A 27,890-nucleotide genomic window follows, 5' to 3' on the forward strand; every position below is an offset into this window, starting at 1 on the left:
AACCCAGTTTTAAAAGTTTTTCATATCGGTTGGTCGGATTTAAAAAAAAAAAATTTTTAAAATGCTTATACCGATATAGGTCAAATTTCCAAATATCGATGCCGATAATAAGCCCGGCCGATAGTTGGTCAATCTCTAATGGCGTACCGCAAGCAACATGTTACTTTTGCTCATTAATATTCATGACGTTGGCAATTGCAGCTAGGCAGATCAACCTCCTGTTTGTCCCCAACAGTAAATAAATGGAAATAGTGTTCGAACGAGATGTTTACTGAGCTAAACCTACCAATTCTGTCCGAAAATGATGTCCCTGGTGCCAAATTCACTGGTAAATATGTGGAAGAACATACATATATTCAGTTAAAGAGATGGCTTGAGTGTCGCGGGCTGAAAAAGAACCGAGCCGACCTCATCCAGAGTTAGCTTTTTTATCGACACCTTTTGATGCACTGTGTGCATCGCCTTACGCCACTAACAATGACATTCTCCTATTTCAACAATCTATCCTTTACCATCATATGCCCTGTCTTTCCTATATATTATATCCTCTGGTTTTCTTATGTCTGTCAGTTCTGGGGTGCAATTTACATTGCTATCGCAAAGTCATAGAGCGATTGCAAATGCTACCCAGTGACAGCCAACAAACACTTTTAATGTTTTCATAAATAACAAATCTTAATTCTATAATTTATTTACACTTTCCCCATACTAAAGTTGTTTTTCTACAACAGAAAAGTTGCAGTCAGATACAATTTTATTTTTTTTCAGGTCATTCATTGTCAGACAGAATCAGCACGGCAAAACACCACGGAAAAAAAAAAGAATCAAAATGGCTTACCTCTTCATCCTCTGAAGGACCATGGCCCCCAACAAAATGTTTACTACATATGAAATGTGAATGGTTTTATCTTGCTGGCGTTAAACTGGTCTTTTGGACATTCGCGCAAGTTGATCCATTCTTCACATTTTTTCCTACGAGTTTTTGCTTTCGGGAAACGTATGAAGAAAACATCATTTGTCGTAATATCTAGAGTCGTTTCTACAAGTTCCATAGCAGCAGTGTTTATTCACCATGTTCTTTTTTGAAAGATTGCTGGAGAAAATGAGCAGAAATAACATGGTTTGTATGCGAAGGCGTGTCGATAATGTCCCATTTCCGCGTTACGATGGCGACTACCTGTCCCAAATCTGATCACATGATTGAAAATCTGTCCCAATCTCGTCATCTTCAGAGGATCAGAATCGGGTAAAAAAAAAAAAAAAAAGCTGAGGTTTTTAAAAATGTATTTTCATTTCCAAGAATGAAGCCCTTTGCCGCTGTTGATGGCAATAAATATCTAATCCATTTTGACGTGGAGCCATATGGGCTGACCCCGGGGCATATTCAGTGATATTTTCACAATTTGGCGTGGGCAAATAAAAGCAGTTACACAACAGTTGGCCCACAGGCCATAGTTTGGACATCACTGTGATAAAGGGATGTTGAGATGATGAATATCTACTGAAGTAACCCATGCCTATGTACAAAAGACATTTTTATACAGTACTGTAAAAATGGCATGTGGTTTATTTTTGTAAGTATTAGGTAAATAGAGTATATCGGAAACAAGGTTTGAGCAATTACTTATGTGACGTTTTTTGTCTGTGTGTGTTGGGGACGGGGCGGGGGGGATGACCCGGGCGAGGTCACATGACATGGGCTGAACGCAGACAGCGTTGTGATTTCCAGGCAGAAGGGGAGAGACCGTGTCGAACCAGCGTTCAAGCCGAATACAGTGATGTCTCAGCGGGACGAGTTGCTGAAGTCCATCTGGCACGCGTTCACGGCTTTGGACGTGGACAAGAGCGGAAAAGTGTCCAAATCTCAACTAAAGGTAAAACAAACAAAAAAAGGAAGAGAAAACTACAGCTTTTGAACTTCCTCATCGAGGACGAGAACGTAACACATGGATGCCCGCACCTGCATGACATCCAATTTTACGAAGAAAACTTAATATTTCTATGGAATATATGGTTATAACAGTGGTCATTTGTTTTTCGGAAGCTAGGAAATGGTCGACAGACTGGAGTCCTAAAAGTTAGCTAGTGATGAAGATAAAAGGGCATTGTATAACTGTTTTCAAAGCAATCGTGTACATGCCACTTCTCACAAAAAATGATCAGTAAGCCAAAATTAAGAAACGGAATGTTTGGACTTATGAGATACGTTGATGAGTCACGTTGATGAACTTTGGGCTTTGAAGACACAGAGGTGCAAATATAGACTTTTAATGTGTATTTATTACAATTCTCTGAAAAATATTTATTTTGATTCATTTAAGTGTTTAAAAGGTTTGCCAGTGTAGTCTTAGTCAAAGTCTTATATATACATCCTTGTTCATATAAAAACGTCCAATCCATTTTAACTGGGAAAGGCTGACAGCCATGATGCATATTGATCATGATGCACATGGTCAACACCGCTCAATGATCAAAGTCACTGAATGATGAGCATTTAAGGCCAGTCCCTAAATATATATATTTTAAAAGAAAACTTTTGAACGTTATTGTGTGCCATACATACCTCTTTTATTCATTTTAATTGTGTTATGTTTTAATTAACATTTTATTAATTGATAAAAACGTATTTATAAAACCATGTATTTAAAAAAATATAATAATTGAGACTTGGCTTCTACACATACCAACCCAAAAATAGTCACTTTCTTTGGACAGGGTTAATGATAGTCGACTTGAGTTGAAAGAAATAGTCCATTTATATGAAATACAAATGCATCCTTCAACAGAATCAAACATGATACAAACAAAATTGTAGTGCATTTTATTTTATTTATCATGAGCCATGTTTGTCTTTGTTGAAAAACACTTTGAGGACCTTTCGGGTTTTTGTAAAGGGCTATAGAAATGTCCCAAGATTAAGTGGCAGATGATTGATTGATTGATTGTATTTAAAATTTAAAACTGTCAATATTGTTGTTTGCATTGTTTAGGTGTTGTCACACAACTTATGTACTGTCATGAAGATCCCTCACGACCCTGTGGCTTTGGAAGAACATTTTAAAGATGACGATGAGGGGCCTGTCTCCAACCAAGGATACATGCCTTACCTTAACAAATTCATCCTGGACAAGGTAGTTGTACATCTATACTGGCTATGAAATCTATACACACTGATATTTAATTGTTCAGATTAAGGTAAATATTGTCATTTTTGGACTATAAGGCGCACCTGAATATAAGACAAATTACATACACACATAAATTTGACACGAAAACGGCATTTGTTCTTAGATAAGCCAAACCGGACTATAAGCCGCAGCTATCCTCACTGTATTATGGGATATTTACAACAAAAGATATTAACCGGTAAAACTTTGTCAGCGGCATCATAAGACTGCCATACAACCAAATGAGCCACCATGAAGCTTCATTGCTTCAAGAAGCTTCATTTGGCCATTACTGCTCCCTTGGAGGAGAGTCAACCTATGCTTCCACCTGCAGTAAACACTGTTGTCGTCCAACATGCCTCCTAGCATCCATTTCAGTAATACAGATATAAATAACAATCAAAATTCATGTTCTGTACTATTTTTTCCGTCAGTTACTGTTCCCCCCCATGAGTCATCACCTTATCGTGGTGGAGGGGTTTGCGTGTCTCAATGAACCTAGGAGCTATGTTGTCTGGGGCTTTAAGCCCCTGGTAGGGTCACCCATGGCAAACAGGTCCTAGGTGAGAGGCCAGACAAAGTATGGCTCAAAAAGACCCCTTATGATGAGCAACATTAATGAACCCCAGTTTCCCTTGCCCGGACGCGGGTTACCGAGGCCCCCCTCTGGAGCCAGGCCTGGAGGTGGGGCTCGAAGGCAAGCGTCTGGTGGCCGGGCCTGTCCCCATGGGGCCCGGCCGGGCTCAGCCCGAAAAGGCAACGTGGATTCCCCTTCCCATGGGCTCACCACCTGTGGGAGGGGCCAAAGGGGTCGGGTGCGTAGGGAGTTGGGCGGCAGCCAAAGGCGGGGGCCTTGGCGGTCCGACCCCCAGCTGCTGAAGCTAACTCTTGGGACATGGAATGTCACCTCTCTGGCAGGGAAGGAGCCTGAGCTGGTGTGTGAGGCAGAGAAGTTCCGACTAGATATAGTCGGACTCTCCTCCACACACAGCTTGGGTTCTGGTACCAATCCTCTCGAGAGGGGTTGGACTCTCTTCCACTCTGGAGTTGCCCATGGTGAGAGGCGCCGGGCAGGTGTGGGCATACTTATTGTCCCCCGGCTTGGCGCCTGTACGTTGGGGTTTACCCCGGTGGACGAGAGGGTAGTCTCCCTCCGCCTGCGGGTGGGGGGACGGGTTCTAACTGTTGTTTGCGCTTATGCACCGAACAGCAGTTCAGAATACCCACCCTTTTTGGAGTCCTTGGAGGGTGTGCTAGAGAGCGCCCCCTCTGGGGACCCCCTCGTTCTACTGGGGGACTTCAACGCTCACGTGGGCAATGACAGTGAGACCTGGAGGGGCGTGATTGGGAGGAACGGCCCCCCCGATCAGAACCCGAGTGGTGCTCTGTTATTGGACTTCTGTGCTCGTCACGGTTTGTCTATAACGAACACCATGTTCAAACATAGGGGTGTCCATATGTGCACTTGGCACCAGGACACCCTAGGCCGCAGTTCGATGATCGACTTCGTAATCGTGTCATCGGACTTGCGGCCGCATGTTTTGGACACTCGGGTGAAGAGAGGGGCGGAGCTGTCAACTGATCACCACCTGGTGGTGTGTTGGCTCCGATGGCGGGGGAAGATGCTGGCCAGACCTGGCAGGCCCAAACGTATTGTGAGGGTCTGCCGGGTAACGTCTGGCAGAATCCCCTGTCAGCAAGAGTTTCAACACCCACCTCCGGCAGAACTTCTCCCTTGTCCCGGGGGAGGTGGGGGCCATTGAGTCCGAGTGGGCCATGTTCCGCACCTCCATTGTTGAGGCGGCCGATCAGAGCTGTGGCCGTAAGGTGGTTGGTGCCTGTCGTGGCGGCAATCCCCGAACCCGCTGGTGGACACCAGCGGTAAGGGATGCCGTCAAGCTGAAGAAGGAGGCCTATCGGGCCTTTTTGGCCTGTGGGACTTCGGAGGCAGCTGACAGGTACCGGCTGGCCAAGCGGACTGCGGCCTCGGCAGTCGCCGAGGCAAAAACTCGGACATGGGAGGAGTTCGGTGAGGCCATGGAAAACGACTTCCGGACGGCTTCGAGGAAATTCTGGTCCACCATCCGACGTCTGAGGAGAGGAAAGCAGTGCACTATTAACACTGTGTATAGTGAAGATGGTGTACTGCTGACCTCGACTCGGGACGTCGTGAGTCGGTGGAGAGAATACTTCGAAGCCCTCCTCAATTCCACCGACACGCCTTCCTTTGAGGAAGCAGAGTCTGGGGACTCTGAGGTGGGCTCTTCGATCTCTGGGGTTGAAGTCACTGAGGCGGTTGGTAAGCTCCTCGGTGGCAAGGCCCCGGGGGTGGATGAGATCCGCCCGGAGTTCCTAAAGGCTCTGGATGTTGTAGGGCTGTCATGGCTGACACGCCTCTACAACATCGCGTGGACATCGGGGACAGTGCCTCTGGATTGGCAGACCGGGGTGGTGGTCCCCCTTTTTAAAAAGGGGGACCGGAGGGTGTGTTCCAATTATAGAGGAATCACACTCCTCAGCCTCCCCGGTAAAGTCTATTCAGGGGTGCTGGAGAGGAGGGTCCGTCGGGAAGTCGAATCTCGGATTCAGGAGGAGCAGTGTGGTTTTCGTCACGGCCGTGGAACAGTGGACCAGCTCTACACCCTCAGCAGGGTCCTCGAGGGTGCATGGGAGTTCGCCCAACCAGTCTACATGTGTTTTGTGGATTTGGAGAAGGCGTTCGACCGTGTGCCTAGGGGAATCCTGTGGAGGGTGCTCCGGGAGTACGGGGTACCGAGCCCCTTGGTAAGGGCTGTTCGGTCCCTGTACGACCGGTGTCTGAGTCTGGTCCGCATTGCCGGCAGTAAGTCGAATTCGTTCCCAGTGAGGGTTGGACTCCGCCAAGGCTGCCCTTTGTCACCGATTTTGTTCATAATTTTTATGGACAGAATTTCTAGGCGCAGCCGAAGCGTTGAGGGGGTCCGGTTTGGTGACCTCAGGATTGAATCTCTGCTTTTTGCAGATGATTTAGTGCTGTTGGCTTCATCAAGCCGTGACCTCCAACTCTCACTGGAGCGGTTCGCAGCTGAGTGTGAAGCGGTTGGGATGAAGATCAGCACCTCCAAATCCGAGACCATGGTCCTCAGTCGGAAAAGGGTGGAGTGCCCTCTCCGGGTCGGGGATGAGATCCTGCCCCAAGTGGAGGAGTTCAGGTATCTTGGGGTCTTGTTCACGAGTGACGGTAGGAGGGAGCGGGAGATCGACAGGCGAATCGGTGCGGCGTCTGCAGTAATGCGGACTCTGCACCGGTCCGTAGTGGTGAAGAAGGAGCTGAGCCGAAAGGCAAAGCTCTCGATTTACCAGTCGATCTACGTTCCTACCCTCACCTATGGTCACGAGCTTTGGGTCGTGACCGAAAGAACAAGATCCCGGATACAAGCGGCCGAAATGAGTTTCCTCCGCAGGGTGTCCGGGCTCTCCCTTAGAGATAGGGTGAGAAGCTCGGTCATCCGGGAGGGACTCGGCGTCGAGCCGCTACTCCTCCGCGTTGAGAGGAGCCAGCTGAGGTGGCTCGGGCATCTGGTTCGGATGCCTCCCGGACGCCTCCCTGGAGAGGTGTTCCGGGCATGTCCCACCGGCGGGAGGCCCCGGGGACGACCCAGGACACGCTGGAGAGACTATGTCTCTCGGCTGGCCTGGGAACGCCTTGGGATCCCGCCGGAGGAGCTGGTTGAAGTGGCTGGGGAGAGGGAAGTCTGGGCTTCCCTGTTAAAGCTGCTGCCCCCGCGACCCGACCCCGGAACAAGCGGAAGATAATGGATGGATGGATGGATGGAGTTACTGTTCCAGTTGTTTCATTAATTGCTAATAATTTGATAACACTTTGACAGTGGCACCACAAGACTGTCATAAGACCATCATAATTATGACACGACACTGCCATGAGCATTAATGAATGCTTATGGCAGATGTCATTTTGTGTCATCCAGCAAATTATCTCACTTTTGAATGGATGTAAAAGATCCGAGCTGGACATAAATGGAGTTCGTGACATAATTTGCCAAATGGCACTTAATGACATCAGTCACAAGCATTAAGTAATGCCCATGATAGTGTCATGTCATAATTATGACGGTCTTATGACAGTCTTATGACGCCACTGGCAAATAAAGTGTTACCTACTAACTCAATAAATCAACAAATAAGCCTCACTGGACTATAAACCGCAGGATTCAAACTGAGGGGAAAAAGTAGCAGCCGATAGTCTGATAATTATTAAGATAAATTTAATGCAGCTATCATGCATTGCTCCAATAATTGCACTGTTGGACCAGTCTTATTGATGATGATAATGTCATAGGAGCTTGTTCTTTTATGTCCTGACATTATGATTTTAAACCTAAACCTATTCAAATTTCAAATGTGTTTTTTGTGATTGGGATACACACAGCAATCCTGCTAATAATGAGGGACTCTCACTCTCTCCCTCACTGTGAGTGATTTTTGGTGCTGTCAGGAAATGCAAAAGTAGTGATGTAAGTTCAGGACGTGTCGTCATCATGGCACCACACAAATGTACACACGCACACACTCACAGATAATGTGAGGGGTGCATTACTGTAGTGAGGAAACTCCACCCTGGTACACAAGGAAACAGTCATTTATAGGATGTGTGTGTACTATATACAGTATGTGTGTAATTTTAGGTGCCTGTGCGTGTCAGGGTGATCCAACCTGCTATCTGATCACATGACTGTACAAGGCAACCCATTGTGCACGTGAATGGAGTGAGTCTTGAGTCTTCTCATGAAATCGCAACATTTTCCAGTACGACTTTGACACAAATCTCCCACTAGAGCATCTGTGCTTTAAGGAAGTATTTTTACTTAGGTTTGAAAAAAGAAAAGAGGGGATTGTCTAGCACATTTGTTAATCTTTGTGGGAGATCCCACTCTGAGGCATTCTGGGTGGAGTGGCACAATTTTCCGCACGGGTGCTAAATCAGCCCCACATAGCACAATAGCGTGTTGCATCATATCCTGTCCCTAAGTGTGTGTGTATAGTAGTCTTCTATAAATTACACATGTTGAGAAAACTTATGTTATAATGAGGAGTGCTAGAGACGCTTAACTTCGGGGTCACCCATTTTGCATCTTTGAAGCTGCACGAGTTCACGCCTGGCCTGTCAGTTGTCTCCATGCCGACGCTTGACAATCCCTGCGTGTTCCTCACATTTTCTCGGGAAGTTAAGCATGATTTATTTTTGCTCTTGTTGACACAGCTACTTCTCTTTTCTGGCGCTACAGAAATAATGATGGAACTCCGCCAACCAGTGCCTCCTTATATGTACACATACTGAATTTTGCTCTTCAGATATATGCTTTATTCATGGAGAAATTAGGAAAGAAGCCAGCAAATTGAGAAATTGTAACTGTGCAAGGACAAGCATTTATGACAGAATGTTTCATTCTTAACTCATTCTCTGGTCACAAAGTATGTGTTAGTCTTTGAGTATGTCTTGTGGTAGTTTGTAAAAGATAGAAAACAATGATGAAAACCCAATTTACAACAACAGACGTCCAATCCATTTTGACTGGAAGGGTCTGGAAGCGATCATTCGCCTTCAGCCAAAAATGGATTAGATGTCTATTGCCGTTAATGTCAGCCAAAGATATCTTCGTTTCTAAAAGAGAGAGAGTCACATCTTTGTTCTTAAGGGGAAAAACAGAACATGGCATTACAGTACATACATGCTACTTTGGTATAGAGCAGGGGTGTCCAAACTTTTTGCTAAGGGGGCCAGATTTGGTGCGTTAAAAAGGTGGGGGTGCCAACCTTGGCTGATGTCCTTTACGTAGAACAATATATTTAAGCAAATTTTAGCAAGCCATTCTGTATGTCACATTTGCTTTATTATTTTTTTAAATAATAGTTTCAACAATTTCGCAGCTAGCCTTTGTTGCGTTCTCTTTCGACTCTCGGGGTCTTGCGAAATACTGCTGCTGTGAAATTAAACTAGCTTCAAGTTGCTTTAATTCGCTTCGCTGCGTATCTTCCCTGTAATCTTGTCGTACATGTCAACGTGTCTTGTTTATTTAATAACGCTTCACGTTGAACTCTTTAAAAACAATGACTGTCTCTGCAAATGAGACAGACACAGTTGATGCGTAGTTTAGCGAAGAAATAGTCCCAATTTCCACCTATCCTTGAAGCGTCGGCCGTCGCAGTCAACTTTCTTTTTTTTTGTTGATTGTCACCATTTTAGAAAATTGGAAGTAAAGGGTCACGCAGGATAATGTTGCTTAGAGTGCTGCTGCTTTTTAGTGGGTAAATTTAGTGTGTAAGCTAGTTCATATGCTGGTAGCAGTACTGCTGACCAATTTATTAGTGTGTGCGGACCAGACGTTATTGATTTTATGACAGGGGTTGGGGGCCGGATGAAATTTGACCACGGGCTGCATTTGGCCCCTGGGCCGGACTTTGGACATGCTGGTTTAGAGACACATTGAGGGACAGCAATAAAATCGCTGTCCAACATAAGAATTTTAAAATTCAAATGCAAGGACCGCATTTTCCGCACTACAAAGCCCATTGGAATATAAGGCACGCCTTCAATGAATGGCCTATCTTAATTTTTTTTTTTAAATATATAAGGTGCATTAGTAGTGGTAGTAGTGGTTGGGGTTGTGTTATGCATGCCATGATTAACCAATATTGATCATATACACAGGGTATCCGCGGGGTCTTGAAAAGTCTATAAAATTTTTTTTTTTTTAAAGTCTTAAATCCAATAATTTGAAGTTTAGGCCTTAAAATGTGTCTTGTATTCTCCTAAAATCTCATAAAAGGTCTTAAATACAACTTTACTTTAGAAGTCTCCAGCGCTTTCTTTCAAACCATTTTCTAGTGCTTTTTGAAGTGTGTTTTGGGTCATTGTCCTGATGGAAGACCCATGACCTCTGAGTGAGATCCAGCTTCCTCACACTGGGCCCTACATTGTTTCAAAATTTGTTGGTAGTCTTCAAACTTCATAGCGCCATGCACATGGTCAAGCAGTCCAGTGCCAGAGGTAGTGAAGCAACCTCAAAACATCAGGCAACTGCCGACAAGTTTGACTGTGGGGACCGTGTTCTTTTCTTTGAAGGCCTCGTTTTTTTCCCCTGTAAACTGTTATGTTGATGCCTTTTCCCAAAAAGCTCTACTTTTGTCTCATCTGACTAGAGAACATTCTTCTAAAACGTTTTGGACTTCCACAGGTAAGTTTTGGAAAACTCCTGCCTGGCTTTTTTATGTCTCTGGGTCAGGAGTAGGGTCCTCCTGGGTATCCTACCATAGAGTCCCTTTTCATTCAGACGCTGACGGATAGTACGGGTTGACACTGTTGTACCCTCGGACTACAAGACAGCTTGAACTTTTTTGGATGTTAGTCGAGGTTCTTTGTCCACCATCCGCACAATCTTTCGTTAAAATCTTTCAATTATTCTTTTCCATCCACATCTAGGGAGGTTAGCCACAGTGCCATGGGCTTTTACACTTATTGATGACACTGTGCACGGTAGACACAGGAACATTCAGGTCTTTGGAGATGGACTTGTAGCCTTGGGATTGCCCATGCTTCCTCTTAATTTTGCTTCTCAAGTCCTCAGACAGTTATTTGGTCATCTTTCTTTTCTCCATGCTCAATGAGGTACACACAAGGACACAGGACAGAGGTTGAGTCAACTTTAATGCATTTCAACTGGCTGCAAGTGTGATTTAGTTATTGCTACCACCTGTTATGTGCCACAGGTAAGTAACAGGTGCTGTTAATTACACAAATTAGTTAAGCATCACATGATTTTTCAAAAGGTGCCAAAACGTTTGTCCTGCCCATTTTTGGAGTTTTGTGTAAAATGATAATGATTAAAAAAAAAAAAATCAATCCTCCTGTGGTTTTTTATTATAAGCAAAATAAATGAAGATATTGCTACCAAAGCATTTTTAATTGCAATAATTTTCTGGGAGAAAATTAGCATTATCTGACAGAATTGCAGGGGTGCCAATACTTTTGGCCAGCAGTGTATACGTATAATTATTATACCTTTATCTTGTTTTTAATGGTTAGGGAGGTTTGTATGTCATTCTGATAATCCAGTGTTTTTCAACCGGTGTGCCGCGAGCGATCGTCAGGTGTGCCGTGAAAAATTATCCAATGTTGCATTTTTTTTTTTTTTTTGCAGTTGGAAGGAAGGAGTAGGTAGAAAGTTTTCGGTCGTGTGCAGATGAGCGAGGTATTGGTCGTGTCGCATTCAAGAACTGCTCGGATTTCTAGCCATCAGCCACCTTGCTCTCCACGACAATGTGGACCCTAGCACTTCTACTGTACATGATTTGACTAGACTTGTCAAGTGTCGATACATGAAGTGTCCTTTCCATTTAATTCATATGAAACATTTTTGGTTTGTGGTGTGCCACGAGATTTTTTCCATTGTAAAAACGTGCCGTGACTCAGAAAAGGTTGAAATCAGTGTGATAATCAACGATCAATCTGAAAATGATTGTTATGGGATGCCATAATTTGTAGAAAAAATTAAATCCCTTGTTCAACGATTGACAACTTTTGAATCATGTGTGACAGGCAACAAACAACTTTGACCGGCAGGACTTCGACTGGATGTGCTGGACTTTGTGCTCCAGGAAGAACCTGGACCAGGCCAACTTGCTCATCTCCAATGAAGATGCCTTCAAAATCTGGTGCATCTTCAACTTCTTGTCAGAGGATAGTTACCCGCCAGTCATCGTCACAGAAGAGGTGAGGTGTTTTCCGTGTTCCTGTGAATCGCTCGAGAACAGATTCACATGTATTTGTTTGGAGGTAAGCTGATCGGTCACTTGATGGGTCGCTGAGGGTCATTCAAGCAAGGGAAGTTAAGAACTTCCTCATACTGTACCTGTCATTTGTGCTCACAGACATCATCTTTCAGCCTTCACATGTCATGTTTTACCTCCCGATTCTCCAGATAGAGTACTTCCTGCGCAAGCTGACAGAGGCGATGGGGGGCAGCTGGGTGGAGGAGCGCTTTGAGGACTACAAGCTGCATATGCTCTCTCAGCAGCAGCAGCAGAGCATCAACGTATGGCAGCTGATCACTCTGGTAGGCTCCGGACACTTCAGCAAGGGCATGGACCGACAGACCCTCTCCATGGGCATCCACGAGCTCCACCAGGAGCTCATCCTGGATGTTCTCAAGCAGGTGTGTTCTAATGGTCAATAGTAAACGGAATTGCAGCAATTGTTGGACTAATTATCCAAATTGAATTGTTTATTTAAATGATTGCAGTGTTTATTTTAAGATGCATTTCTTGCAGGGCTACATGATGAAAAAAGGCCACAAAAGGAAGAATTGGACGGAACGCTGGTTCACACTAAAGCCTAACTCCATCTCCTACTATGTGAGCGAGGACCAGAGTGAGAAGAAGGGCGACATAATGCTAGACGAACACTGCAGCGTAGAGGCAAGGGCAACCTCAATGACAACAAAGTGAATTTGGTGTGGCTTATTGAATTTAGATGTGGTACTTTTTAGCCTCTAGCGGACAAGGATGGCAAGAAGTGTCTATTCTTCATCAGATCATCACAAAAGAGTTTTGAAATCAATGCGTCGGACAAGAAAAAGAAGCAGGAGTGGATTCAGGGTGAGGGAGTGGTCTCTTCTACGACACACTAAAAAATAATATGGACAGTCACAGAAGCGCATATAGACCCCACTCACCAACGTCACACAATGACGTGTCGCTGTATCCGGCCACCATGTTGTCCGTCATTGTTTATCCGTATTCTCAATGGTTTCAATTTGTCGTGCAATTTATAGTGAAATTCATGGAAGCCCCGGTGCTTTCAGACGCTGTAAACTCATTGGATGTGTTGCATAAAAGGCGTTATGTGGAAAAGCTTCGGTCGATCCATTCGCCAGATCCATATTTGATGCCTAAATTGATATTTTTCGACCCGCTGTCTTCGCCGTCTCTGCCTGACATCTACTACCCTGATATTTACAACTATCTTGTCCACAGAAACTCAGCGTATTCTCACGAAAGTTTGAAAAACTTCAACAGCAGCACTCTAAGCAACGTTACCCCTGTGTGACCCTGTACTTCCAATTTTCTAAAATGGCGACAATCAATAAAAAAAAAAAAGTTGACTGCGATGGCCGACGCTTCAAGGATAGGTGGATATTGGACTATTTCTTCAATAAAATACGCAACAACTGTGTCTGCCTCATTGCAAAGAGACAGTCACTCTTTTCAAAGAGTTCGATGTGACGCAATATTACCAAACAAGACACGCTAACATGTACAACATTACAGGGAAGATATACGCAGCAACTTGAAGCTAGTTTAATTTCACAGCGGCAGTATTTCGCAAGAGCCCGAGTGTCGAAAGAGAATGCCACAAAGACGACATTGTTGAAATTATGAATAAAAAAAAAATAATAAAGCAAATATGACACACAGAAGGGCTTGCTAAAATTTGTTTAAATATATTGTTCTATGTAAATCAGCCCTCCCCCCCACCCCACCCCCCCGCATTTTTACCACACCAAATCTGGCACCCTTTGCAAAAGGTTTGGACACACCTGTCTAACTGATGATCCGTAGACGATGCCAGCTTCTTTCACTTGGTACCAGCTAAATATTATTCAAAAAATAATGATGGTGGAAGAAATACTGTAAGCATCTTGAATTTGAAACTGTATGTTGTCGGAGATTAGCCTCGCAATGATCTTAATTGTGTTTGTCGGCCCAAAACCCTCTAAATATATATTAAATGTATCCTACCAGATATAAGATGACTACTACATAATCTGTGGTGATCGTTTGGTGCCCAGTTTTCTCGTCGAATTGCAGCAGTCCATCTCGCTCTCCTCTCCGGGTCTCTCGGAACACGTTAGAACTTCAAGTCTCTTTGTCTATCTTCTCTTTTACTGCAACCAACCGCCACACACACCTTCACCATTTTCATTATTAATGTTAACGAGCAGAAAACCACGCCATAATAGGAGGAATTTACGTAGCGGTAATGCGTAAACACGACGAGTTGACGGACAATAATGGCGCGGAGGTGTGGTTGTGAAGACATGTGAGTAGGCTCTATAATTACAAATTCTGAGAAGAAAGCCTTTAGCACCCTTAAAAAAAACAAACTTATGTGACGTGGTGAAATAGTGAACAGTTGGACAAGTGCATTCAAAATTATTTACGAGGTCAAAAAAGTTCACCTGTAAAGCTACAGAGCAGTTTAGGTTTATCCATAAAACCCCCTTGGCAGCCCAACAACCCAACATTTTTGTAAGTATTGTAGTATAGATAATCTTTATTCAACACGTGCGTTTCATTTTAGCTATCCAGACCTGCTTAAACCTGATGCGAGCAGGCCGTCCGGCGCCACACCGCGAGTCACGCCACAAACGGCGCGAGATGCGCCTCAAGCAGAAGGCCGACCAGGAAGAGCTGCAGACCAGGATGAAGGAGCTACAGACGGCCAACGAGGCCAAGCAGCACGAGCTTGAAGACATGAGGAAGGTAAGGATTACCACAAGGAGGACCCTACTGCTGTAGTTTTTTAATTGTTGCTAAACACAAAAAAGAGATTTTTTGGATCACCTTTGTTGCAAGGAAGAACGATTCTGTAATATAACGTACTGTATTTTCCGCACAATAAGGCACATTGGAGTACAAGGCGCACCTTCAATGAATGGGCGCACTGCATTATAAGGTGCAGTAGTAGTAGTGTTGGTGTTGCGTTATGCATTCACTAGATGGAGCATCGCTAAAGGGAATGCCATGCCATGATTAACCAATACCGAGCCATATAAAAGGCACATCGGATTAGAAGCGCACTGTCAAATTGAAGGCTTTTAGGTGGTCCTTATAATGCTGAAAATTCGGTAAGTCTTCACAAACTGTTTTGTAGTTAACATCTAGCAATTCATTAGTAATGCTTTGATGACATGTAGTCCGTAAGAAAGTTGTCTACCAGTGGGACCTAGATTTTGCTTTAGAACCATCTTGATATCAGTTATCTGGCTAATCTAGCCTTTATCTGATATCTAACATTGACACACCAAGAAAACTTGATGTTTACCCCCCAATGCTACACAGTAGGGATGGTGTTCTTGGGATAGTACTCATTCTTCTTCCTCCAAACATGGTTAGTGGAATTATGACCAAAAAGTTCTATTTTTCTCTCATCTGACCACAAAACGTGCTCTCATGGGTCCTCTGCATCATCCAAATGGTCATAGGCAAACTTAAGACGGGCTTTGACATGTGCTGGTTTAAGCAGGGGAACCTTCCGTGCCATGCATGATTTCAAACCATGACATCATACTGTATTACCAACAGTAACCTAGGAAACTGTACTCCCAGCTCTTTTCAGGTCATTGACCAACTCCTGCCATGTAGTTCTGGGCCGGTTCCTCACCTTTCTTAGGATCATTGAGACCCCACGAGGTGATATCTTACATGGGGCTCTACTCTGATTAAGATTGACTGTCATGTTTAGCTTCTTCCATTTTCTAGTGATTGCTCCAACATTGGACCTTTTTTCATCAAGCTGCTTGGCAATTGCTCCGTAGCCCTTTCCAGCCTTGTTGAGGTGTACAGTTTTATCGCTTGTGTCTCTGGACAGCTCATTGGTCTTGGCCATGTTAAAAGTTTGAATCTTACTGATTCTAAGGGATGGACAGGTGTCTTTATGCAGCTATCAACCTCAAACAGGTGCATCTGATTCACTATAATACATGGAGTGGTGGACTTTAATAGGCGGACTAACAGGTCTTTCAGGGTCAGAATTCTAGCTGATCGACAGGTGTTCAAATTAGGAGCGGGAACCTCTCGGTATCTCACAATACGATACGATTTGCGATACAAAGCTCAAGATAACGATGATCTGACGATATGGCGATACAACGATTAGCGATACATTGGTACATTGGTCTAGGATTTTCTACAAACAACTAATAAACAGAAAAACAAGTGTCTGCTGTGAATTGGAATGAGTTTATCACTAGTAGACGTCCAATCCATTTGAACTGCCACTTCAAACGGATTGAACGTCTATGACTGTCAATGGCAGCCAATGCGGCAATGAGGTAATTTTGGGCCATTTAAGGTCATTTACTTGTTGATTTTCAGTTACTTCCTGTTGATTTTGGAGTATTTTAATGAGTCACTTCCTGTTTATTTTGAGTCGCAGAACAGGAAGTGACCTGGGAATCACCCAAATGAATAGGCAGTGATTTAAACTCAACAGGAAATGACCTGTAAATGCCCCGAAAATCGGACCGAATGACTGTGAATGCTCTGGTTTTGAATGAACGAACCTTCTCAGTCTAAATGGATTGGGCTTCAAGCACCGTCAATGGCAGCCTTAGAGTTAACTGAGACACTATTATAGTGGAAGATTTTGGTAGCAACTTGATGGTTCCTTTTTTTTAACATTGACACCTTTTTAAAACGATATTTCGATTCTTGACAGGAGCATATCAATAACTATATCGCCATTTCGATATTTTGTCACACTCCTAATTCAAATACTTATTTGCAGTTGTATCACACAAATATATTGATTTATATATATATATTGATATGGATTTTTCTTTTTAGATCTCTCACATATTGGACATTCACCTACGATGAAAATTTTAGACTCCTCTGTGATTTCCAAGTGGGAGAACTTGCAAAATAGCAGGGTGTTCAAATACTTATTTTCTTCACTGTATAAACTTGCTTGTTCGTTAACATAGCACTTAAAGCAGTGCACAGCTTTACCTCTCGAAGTAGTCATAGTCATAATGTCCATCCAAACTGATGAGCAACTGTCCTCATGGATGAAGACTTCACGTGGTGTTAAATAGCGCCATTGTTATTCCAAGCAGCAAAATTGTCCTCTAGGCTTCATTCGCACTCTCTGGCCAGTGTGACGCCACATCATGAATACTAATAACATCCGAAGCCCCCCTAACCTCCGCTTCTCCACTTCTACGCCCCTCTGATCATGAATAATGAGTCACTTGTCATGCTGGAATGCGGATTAAAGCAGGATTGGTGGCTCGGTCAGTCGCCATTAAACATGCTCTTCCAGTTCATATCGCCAAACTAGAACGTCCTGAGACTGCTGACATTTGGATTGCGGCGCTATTGCAGTCGCTTTGTTTGGGACTCATGTTTGCTTCAGCGTTATGAACTTTTACTCTATAAAATAAAGTTGCTGTAATGGCATAGTTAAGTCATGATGGGGATTTTGTGTTTTTCTAACCCTGGAAAAGATTATTTCTAGTTCCTTTATTTCCTGTGGGGGGAAACTGACTGAAACAGGTTGAGTCAGCTATTGTTGTACAAGTGGGTACACAGTACGTGTCTTTGTGTGAGTGTGCGTCTGACAGTTTGGTGTGCTTACTGGCTGACACACTTTGTCTTGGTGCTGAATGCACAAACATTTGGCATTGAGGTGCGACTCTTTTGTCCAGCATAGTTCGTGACTGCATGAATGCACAATAAGATACACGCTCACACTAACTGCACAGAAGTAAACTCAGTGCATTATTTGTTTGTTTGTTGCCATTGTTTATTGTATACGCACACAAACATGGTGCTTCATCATGGTCTTAAAATGGCCACCTTATGCTTTACTACTAAATGAATAATAATCATGAACTTGCATATATTTATTCATTCACTTTCTCAAAAAATATATCATAAGTGAATTGATCTTCATAGAAAAAACACTTTTATGGCAATTTACTATCTAATGTGTGGTCATCAGGCTCTCGACGAAGCGGCAGCTAATGCGGCGGAGGAAGAGCGACGGCGCCTTCAGACCCAGGCCGACCTTCAGGACCGCTACAGGGTGGATCTGGAGAGAGAGAAGATGGTACGTGAGTTCGTAGACCCTCGTCTATCTTCACACATCATGGAAACATTACTTGCTCTCTACACATGTTTAGGTGAGGCAACAAATGGAGGAACAGGTAGCCCAGAAGTCCACAGAACTCGAGCAGTACCTGCAAAAGGTCCGCGAGATGGAGGACATGTATCGGCAGCTGGAGGATGCTTTAGAGGATGAGCGCCGTGCTCGCCAAGATGAGGAGACAGTCCGAAAGCTGCAGGCCAGGTAAGACGGCAAAAATATTACCCTCTATATAAAATTCATGCTTCAAATTTGTAGCAAATAGACAAAAACTGTAGGACGATGTTCCTTTACTGATCCTGAAGTTTCTGACCAAAATGGCAGACCTCCTGTGTCTTTCCCACTATACACATACAACTGACATAAGCCCTTTTCACATATACCTGAACACCGTTAAAATCCCGGGATTTAAACGGGTAGCCCTTGTGTGTGAAAGCAATATCACGGGTCGACTGACACAGCGATTACGCGGACATTTAACGGGTTGGATCTTAGTTTTATGTCCGGGACTTTCCCGGGACGAGGTTTGTGTGAAAGCACGCGTTTGATTTCACGGGTCACAGCACGATGGTTGGTGATGTAAATATCACGGTGGGCCAATCGTCATTTCCTCTTTCTTCGCAGTAAGATGAACAGCGGTAAACAAACATCACAATTATTAACATGGCAAACTGGAAATGGCAAAATTAAACGGAAAAATAACGAAATTAAATTGCTACTAGAGCGTAGAACCGAGGAAGAGAGTCCATTGTCCATCTTTGGAAATGTGTGGTTTATTTTGTTGCTGATGTTGGGGTCCGGAACTGCGGAAACAAGGTTGTACCTCAAAGCAGAAAACAAGGGAGGGATGCGTTCAAAGGTTTATTAAATACAAACAAAAATACACGCGATTGCGGAAAAGGGGAAATAACACAATGGGTCCGTGACATAGGTGGACGGGGATCAATAATACTAACCTAAGCGGTAGGAAGAGAGCCGATGAGACAACAAAATAAATACACTCAAATACCAGCACAATTTCAGGAATTTTAAAACAAGGGCAGCAGACAAACAAGCTAGCAAATGCATGAAATTCGAGAGTACAAGGTGTGGAATGGCACCCAGCAAGTTAATATCTTATAATATCAGGTACGACGTTGGGAATGCTCCCACAACCAGCTCTGAAACAAAACACAATCCGACCAACAGAATGTGACAACCGCAGATGCCGACCAAAAATGACGTAATGTCCGGGTTATAAAATCGCACCAGCAGCCCTCCCCGCACAGAGATCGCCGAGTCGGCAACACGGGACACGTCTGTGAAAGTGTCCAGCCTGCTTGATTCCTGGGATATCTCTCCATGTGTGAAAGCAATGACGTGAGTAAATCCCGAGTTACCTTACAAGGGAATTTACCGGGATATGTGTGTGAAAGGGGCTTCATTTGAACAAATTCAAAATGAACTACGACCGCCCGGCGCGTTCCCTCAATATCTCATCAGCCGAGAGATACTAAAAGCTAAACCAAAGAGTGCGCATGCCCTCTCCTGGCTAAAGTAATTCAGCCATTAATCAACGTAATTAATCAGCCCTGAGACGAAAATATTAGAAATAGGGCCCAAGTACATCCCTAAAATGTACTGACCAAGTTTGACTGTGACCCATTTACAAAAATAGAAAAATGTACTACTTTAAATCATCAATTAGTTAATCTGATTAATCACTCCTGAGACAAAAAACACTTATTTTACTCTGAGGATTGCTGCCTATACATCCCTTGAATATACCTACCAAATTTCATTTAGATCCGCCAACGACTAACGGCAGATGAACAATTTCAGTATGTGTCTTCCACAAGACCGAGAAAAAAAGAGTTGTTGAGACTTCCCTCTGGGCAGTCTAAAAATTAACTCAATTTATATAGAAATCATCAATGCGATGTTCCGAAAGGAATATTAAATGGTGTCACAACCAGTCCAGTTCAAGTTCCTCTTTGACCTTCCTTCCTTCCTCTTTGCTGACTTTATTTACTTTCCTGACCATAGAGAGAGTGACTTAGCGCAATTTAACAACACACACAGATAAAGGAAATAGCAGCAGCTGTAATTACACATTGCTTGTAGAACAGTAGTAATCTTAACTCATTCACTACCACTGATAGCGGTAGACATCAAATCAATTGTAACTTGGATGGCTGGTATTGTTTGATCATGTTTCAGTGCAGTTGACAGCGATAGAAGGTCAAAATGGATTGGCTTTCTTCCGCCGTCAATGGCAGTCAGTGAGTTAATTAATGAATGAGCATTAAAGCAGTTAGAATAGTAGGAAGGTTGTTGATCTGTTTCTGTAGTTTTAGTGTTTTAAGTGGTAATATGACAGTTGCTGTGTGGTCAGTGTAACAATAGCTCCTCCGCAGATTGCTGGAGGAGGAAGCGGCCAAGCGGGCCGAGCTGGAGCAGATCCACCTGAGGCAGCAGCAAGCCATCTCAGAGACAGAGGCCGAGAAGCAGGAGCTGCACAAAGAGCGGCTGGCCAAGGACAATGCTCTGAGAGACGCCATGACGCAGCTGCAGCAGCTAGAGCTGGATAGGCAGGGGGTGCTGGAGCAGTACCAGGTCACATAATACAAACCCCAGCCGCAATACGTTAAAGTGGATTATCATCATCGTCATGATTTTTTCTTTTTTGTGTGAGTCAGACGGTGATGAAGAAGCTGGAAGACGCCACCAACAACACAAAATCGTGGAAGCACAAAGTGGCTGAACATGAGGGGTTCATGCGCCTTATTCAGCCAGGTAATGCTGAAACATTTGCGTGTTGCTAGATGCACATAAAAACAATTTGTAATATTCCTGTAGGTTATAACTTTAGCTTGACACTCCAATCACCAATTGTCTGCACATTTGTCAGTGAAATGAAACTCCCGACGTCCAGTTCAAATGGACTGTACATTTATTAATATCAAAAGCACTGAAATATGACTATTATCATAGCGTGTTCCTTCCCACATGTCAGGCTCCAAGGGACATCAGATGATCACAAACTGGGGCCCGGCTGCGTTCTCTGATGCTGAGCTGAGCCTGAGGGAGAAAAAATGGCAGGAAATGAAGAACCAGGAAACGCCGGCACAGTAAACGTCAACAACAACAATGCTACGTTAGCAATGCTAACACTGCCGTTCATGGTAGGAATACAAATACTATCATCAGTGTCATGCTTTACATATTTTTCTTACCACTAAACTAAATGGTAAGCATCCAAAATTTTAGAAAAAACTCACTTTAATAAACCCTGAATTTCAGTATTTTCTCTATGATGACCTTCCAGTCAGTGTACCTTTTGCTACTCCTACGTAAGATTTATATGTAAATATATATTTTTGACTCCGAATAAGTATAGCACATATGTTAATAATAACTGGTGAACTTTTTAACACTGCTGTAGAATAGAATTAGAATGACAGAAGTGCGTGTTTGGAAGTGTGTACTGTTTTAAGTTGTGAACAAATATAAAATGTGGAATAAAAACTTGTTGGAAAACTCGCTGAAATAGCTTGAGTTTTACTGTACTGTACAGTGCAGTGTGAAAATGCCTGCCTTTTATGTTCTCATCATTCACAGTATGTTCGTTAGAGGGCACCACACTGGTTGCTATGAAAGGAATGTGAATTAATTGTAAATATCGTCAGGAAAATAACTAATAAATAAATAATAAATAATAAAAGTTCTACCGGATTCCGAGAGACCCAGAGAGGAGAGAGCGAGATGGGCTGCTGCAATTCGACGAGAAAACTGGGCTCCAAACAATTACCACAGATTATGTAGTAGTCATTTTATATCTGGTAAGATGCATTTAATATATATTTAGAGGGTTTTGGGCTGACAACCACAATTAAGATCATTGCTAGGCTAATCGCCGACAACATACACGTATGTATGTAGTGAGAGTGCTATCGCTAAACCATATAAACATTAAAAGCCCTAGCTCCATTGATAAATGACATGAAATACATTAGACTTGACAGTGGATGTTAGCAAGAACAAGATTTTGAATTGAAAATTTCGTAACTCACCTTCCGAGCACAAGATTCCTGCCGAATTTTCGTGTACGAGGACCTGCTTCACCCAACCAGCAACGAAGTATTTATAAGCCTCCAAGCTCTTAGTTTTTCAAACTTTCGTGAGAATAGGCTGATTTTGTGTGGACAAGATAGTTGTAAATATCAGGGTAGCTAGCAGATGTCAGGCAAAGACGGCGCAGACAGCGGGTCGAAAAACATCGATTTAGGCATCAAATATGGATCTGGCGAATGGATAAACTGAAGCTTTTCCACATAACGCCTTTTATGCAACGCATCCAGTGAGTTTACGGCATCCGAAAGCACCGGGTCTTCCATGAAATGCATTATAAATTGCTCAATCAATTGAGACCATTGATAATACAGACACAAAATGACGGACAAGGGGGCGGAACAATACAGCGATCACGTGATTTTGTGACGTCGGTGGGTAGGGTCTATAGCATGCAGATGGACTTCAGATTCAGCTGATTTTGCGGATTAATTCATTTATTTGCATCACGCCAGCCAAACGGCTGCAGGGTTTTGTTGCTGCACCAGGGAGAGGCGTGTGAGCCTTTTTGGGTTTCAAAAAGTTCCCGTTCACCCCGAAATTGGCCAAAACAACTGTGGGGCCATTGGACTTACGAGGAATCGAGTAAACATCGTGTTGTGTATTATGTCAAATACTGGGATCAAGCACACGTTTTAATATGGAGGTCGCTTGCATTTTGTGGCTGATTGTCCACCGACAATGTCACTCGGCCGACGAACGGCGGCTTGTTTGCACACCCCTTTCTATACTCTGCTTATTGCTCTCTTCGTGGGCCCGGTGTTCTGTCAAATTTTTAATCCCATCAGAAATTGCAACTTTGCGCGATACATAGCCGCGAATACAGCGATTACAAAGTAAACACTACAAACTTTCTTTAAATAAAGGACTGTTTACTTATGTTTGATCATTGACAGATGTATAGAAAAGTTCTCCTCAGACCCATCCTGCCAACAACTGCACGCCGCTCTGTTCACGTCTTCGCTGTGTAGTAAAGCATTATTTTAAGCCATCGTGTTCACCATGTGGCAGCTACGCGCTCCTCCGACGTCGGCCAGTTTGTCCGGAGGTACTCTCCAGCTGCTTCCCCGGCGAGCTCTCCTGTCCGTAGTAGGGGAACGAGCTGTAACTTGCTCGCCACCGGGCGGGTTGCCGATCGGCGAACACAATCGACAACCCCACCGCTGTGTGACATGATCCCGGGTAGTTTTGAGTGATTTTTCGCTTCAAAAGCCAAGAATAGACTTTGAAACTTCACTCGGTTTGGGTTAGCATGTTGGCTAGTTGTCACGCCTCTTGGTTTGTTTACATTCTCCGAAGCCGGGGCAGGGAAATGACAAAAGCCGAACTAACTACAATGGCATAAAATATCGTTTAGGAGGTGCGACAGTAAAGGTGAAGTCGACAGTTATGACCATTTTGGAGTAATTTTGCTATGATGTACTGAATACATGCATTTTTATTATTTCATATTCAATTTAGCACAAGACTGTTATTTGTCATGACCATACTATTTATTTAGGAATTGGGGAAAAATACTTCAATAAAAAGAATATCTTGTAAAAATATTGAAGTAGAGAGACTGAAACAATGACATTTTGCGGCTCTCTTCGTCATATTTTCCTCATTTTGAATAATTCCACCTCAATAGGCTGAATTCTAAATCAGATGAAACCATGACCATGCCGACGTCATCCTCCTGTTGGGGACGCTAGAGCCCTACAATGGTAGGTGTGTCTAAACGGTGGATAAAAGACTTAATTTCTCGTCATCTGCGCTTTGCCAAGTTGTATATGGTTGAATCGTCTCAAAATAAGATTGTAATTCACTTAATAATGCTATTTAAGACATTTTTTTATCCTGTCGTACACAGTTGAAGTTTTCTAACATGTTTATATTCTTATCTACTGATCTATTTTCTTTTAATATTTTATAATTATTTTCTTTGCCAATATTGAATGTTTTTTGCAGTATTTTAGATTTCCCCTTTTTATGTTCAATAGTTTTTTATATTTAATGAGAACAGTGGGCGCAATTTTTTTTAAGGGGTATAATTTATCAGAAATAGTAATAATACTATCAATAAGTGTGTATAAAACCCTATAGATGCATGTTATTATTAGAACATTAAAGAATAGTTTGAAACATGTAAATAAAATATAAATGACATACATAAAATATATTTTATATAAATAATAATATTACAAAATCCGTGATGTACTGACGGAGTGAAAGTTGAGCCGCAAAGTAGTGAGGAATCACTGCATATATGAAAGCCTTTATTTTGTGTGCTCATGACGCTGCATTTTGTTTTTTCTTCTCATGCATCCTGAGGGAGCTTTATGTGTAAAAGGTCCTATAAGCACTAGGTGGCAGAACACACCAGCGAGAACGCCCAATGGTCATCAAGGTGAACTCTTGAGTGAGGGAGAAGTACCAGTACGATATCTGACATCAATTATTTGAACCGTGATTGCAGAAATGACAAATCCGAATTCCAAAGTGTTTGCTTCATGTTGCGTGACGGCAGCTTTTGCGAAGCATCTGGACCAACAGTGGAGTCAGTCGTAAAATACTTGAAAGTTTGGTCATCGTTAAGTGTGAAAAAACATTTGCGAGATTGCAAGAAAGACAAAAAGCAGACCAGGATTACACTTAGTCCAAATGGGAAAAGATGTTCTACAGTATATATATATTTCTTTAAAATTACTATACTTTTTTTCCCAATTTCGTTTTGGTATCATTTTGACAGATGTTAGGCCATAATAACTTCCAATCATTAACAATGAATTCTTTCAAGAGGCCTTGACGCTACTCTAGGGACCGTCTCATCTGGACCCTTTTGACGCACCCTAAATATATGGCGGAAAACACAGACAAGACTGAAAAAGCAGTTTCTTCTCTTGCACCCCTCTATAAAATAAACTGCTATATTTTAAGCCAAAAGAACTGTTGTGTTTGATAGAACAATATGTCTATATGCTGCCATAGCAGATTCATGGCACATTAATTCCCTAAACTATTTTTAATTTGTCCGTTTTACCCTGGAAACCACAATTTACAGACGTCGCGCAACCGCTTTTGTTTCAACCTAGTCATAAAAAGAAGGTAAGTGTACATATTTATTATTCGAACAGTCTGTCATTTTTAGCTTAGAATCATTAATCAATGTCTAATATTTAGTTTAAAAAAAAAAGACTTAAAAATTATTCACTCGCATATTTTCAACTTTTAAACAAATTACTTCACAATAAAAAAAATTGGCGTCTGTAAAAAAGCGACGGATATCTACCTCATAACTATCGCTTAATTGTACTTTTTTTCGTTACCGTCACATTTTCCCCAATATTTTAGATGATAAATAATTGATCCAAACAAAACAAAACGTTTAAAAGGGTAAATATATGAAAATGAAAATCTCGACCACTCCTTGATGTCTGCGACCTTTGTTATATTACCATGTTTCACCCATAAAACCTCCCAAAAATCCGGCTGTGGCCATTCACAGCTGTGTCTTCACACTCAGTCGTACATGCTACATAGAGTTTTTGGATCGAAACAAGGTACGTATGCAATAATATCTCGTTAAAGTCATGAAAAGTCCTCCTGTTCAAATGTTTTTTCAAAATTGAGATTTTAAACTTTTCAATGATGTATCACACATGCATATCAGACAATTTTGAAATTTGGCAAAATTTGGCCAATGGAGGTCTCAGAGCGGAACTTCAAGTCACCTGAGTGTTTTCTGCCACATACAATTCAAGAATTAGCCTCATTAACTTTGTTTATTATTATAGGACTAAACACAATTTAGTGCTTTTCCACCATCTTGTGGTATCCCTAGGCAATTATCAACTATTTTAGGTGGGCGGCAATTTCACTTTCTTGCGGTTAGTTACCACTGACGACATTTGTTAATATTTTCAGGTTAGTAAATAAGTGTTTTTAAATTAGTATTTGCTTTCTAAAATTAATTTTTGTAAGCCTCCTTTTTTTCCCACTTTGAGGCATCTAGTATGTGATCGCAACATATTACAATGACACAATGCTTACGGTCAAGAGACACACTAAGCAACTCATCGGTCTGGTTTTTTATGTGACAACCTCGTCGAAAAATCCCCATTTGTCTACGCGAGTCAACCCTTCATTCCTGAGTTGTGGAAACTTTTTTGTTTTTCTCAAATTGTGAGTGGGACATGGACTTTTTGTCCAGTTTAAACGTTTTATAGCAGCAGAAATTTTTAACAAGGTGTTTGTGTATAGTAGTACCTCAAGAAACAAAAGCTTCGGTACAGGAAAAAAGAATTTAATGAAAAGTTTTTGGAAACTTTTGGTTTTATTTTACAAACATTTTTTAAATCATACGAAAGATAATACGTACTGTAATAACTCTCAGCAATGCAAAAATGTAACTGTTTGATTAAACACACGCACACAACATGCTACACACTGCTCATGTACAGTGTATCACCAACGTGAGTACACCCCTCGCATTTCTGCAGATAAATATCTGTAGAAAAATCACACTTTGACACAATCAAAAGTAGTCTGTGTGCAGCTTATATAATAGAATAGAGTTAATTTAATTTCCCCCATAAATATAGCCATAATATCTAAACCCCTGGCAACAAAAGTGAGTACACCCCTTAGTAAATACGTACGTCCCTAAATGTCCAAATTGAGTACTGCTTGTCATTTTCCCTCCAAAATGTCATGTGACTCGTTACAGGAGTGCTGTCAGCATTGCTGCAGAGATTGAAGAGGTGGAGGGTCAGCCAGTTAGTGCTCAGACCATACGCCGCACTCTACATTTTCTTGGGTACCGTCTTCAGAAGAGGCTTCCTCCTGGGGTGACAGCCAAGCACACCAATTTGATGTAGAGTGTGAAGTATGGTCTGAGCACCAATAAGTTGACCCCCCACCTCTTCAATCTCTGCAGCAATGCTAACAACACTCCTGTAACGAGCCACGTGACATTTTGGAGGGAAAATGACAAGCAGTACTCAATTTGGAAATTTAGGGATGTACGTATTTACTAAGGGGTGTACTCACTTTTGTTGCCAGGGGTTTAGATCGTTATGGCTATAGATTGAGGGGAGAAAAAAATAACTCTACAACTTAGAATTGAGGTTTTATGAAGGCATAAACAGCAAGATGAAATACCAATCAATGGCAGCCAAGGTTAGCTCATCTTTTAGCACTCTGTGTTTGCTATGAGTAGTCATGTGATAAAATGAGCTGTAAATCTAACAGAGCTGGAACAGAGGACATGACAGTAAATTGAATGTGTTGTTTCAGTAGAGTTTGGAACGACTTAGGCGATTAACATGTAAAACGTGATTCATTATACAGTGAGGAGCACAAGTATTTCCACCCCATGTGTTTTTGCAAGTTCACCCACTTAAATAGATAGAGGTCTGAAATTTCAATCATAGATGCATTTCCACTCATAGGGACATAATCTAAAAATAAAATCCCAAACTCACATTGTATGATTTTTCAATAATTTATTTGTGATTTACTGGGATTCATAAATATTTGTATCCCTGAGAAAAGCAGTGCTAATATTTAGTGCGGAAGCCTTTGTTTACAATTATAGAAGTCAGACGCTTTCTGTAGTTCTTCACCAGGTTTTCACATATGGAACCAGGGATTTTGGCCCAATTGTCCACACAAATCTTCTCTAGTATCTGTCAGGTTTCCGG

General features: G+C 42.4%; 1 protein-coding gene across 1 annotated transcript; it reads left to right on the forward strand.

Annotated features, from left to right (window-relative positions):
- Positions 1 to 1,700: 1,700 nt before the first annotated feature.
- On the forward strand, positions 1,701 to 21,618 carry swap70b (switching B cell complex subunit SWAP70b). Its single transcript, XM_057837711.1, has 12 exons — positions 1,701 to 1,874; positions 2,991 to 3,131; positions 11,764 to 11,937; positions 12,146 to 12,379; positions 12,495 to 12,641; positions 12,713 to 12,821; positions 14,527 to 14,708; positions 17,953 to 18,060; positions 18,134 to 18,300; positions 20,493 to 20,691; positions 20,775 to 20,871; positions 21,092 to 21,618. Exons 1-12 carry the CDS (start codon positions 1,779 to 1,781, stop codon positions 21,208 to 21,210), a joined length of 1,773 nt encoding a protein of 590 aa, XP_057693694.1. The 5' UTR covers positions 1,701 to 1,778; the 3' UTR covers positions 21,211 to 21,618.
- Positions 21,619 to 27,890: the final 6,272 nt, after the last annotated feature.

The sequence above is a fragment of the Corythoichthys intestinalis genome, chromosome 5, assembly GCF_030265065.1.
Source record: "Corythoichthys intestinalis isolate RoL2023-P3 chromosome 5, ASM3026506v1, whole genome shotgun sequence".
NCBI classification, from domain to species: Eukaryota; Metazoa; Chordata; class Actinopteri; order Syngnathiformes; family Syngnathidae; genus Corythoichthys; species Corythoichthys intestinalis.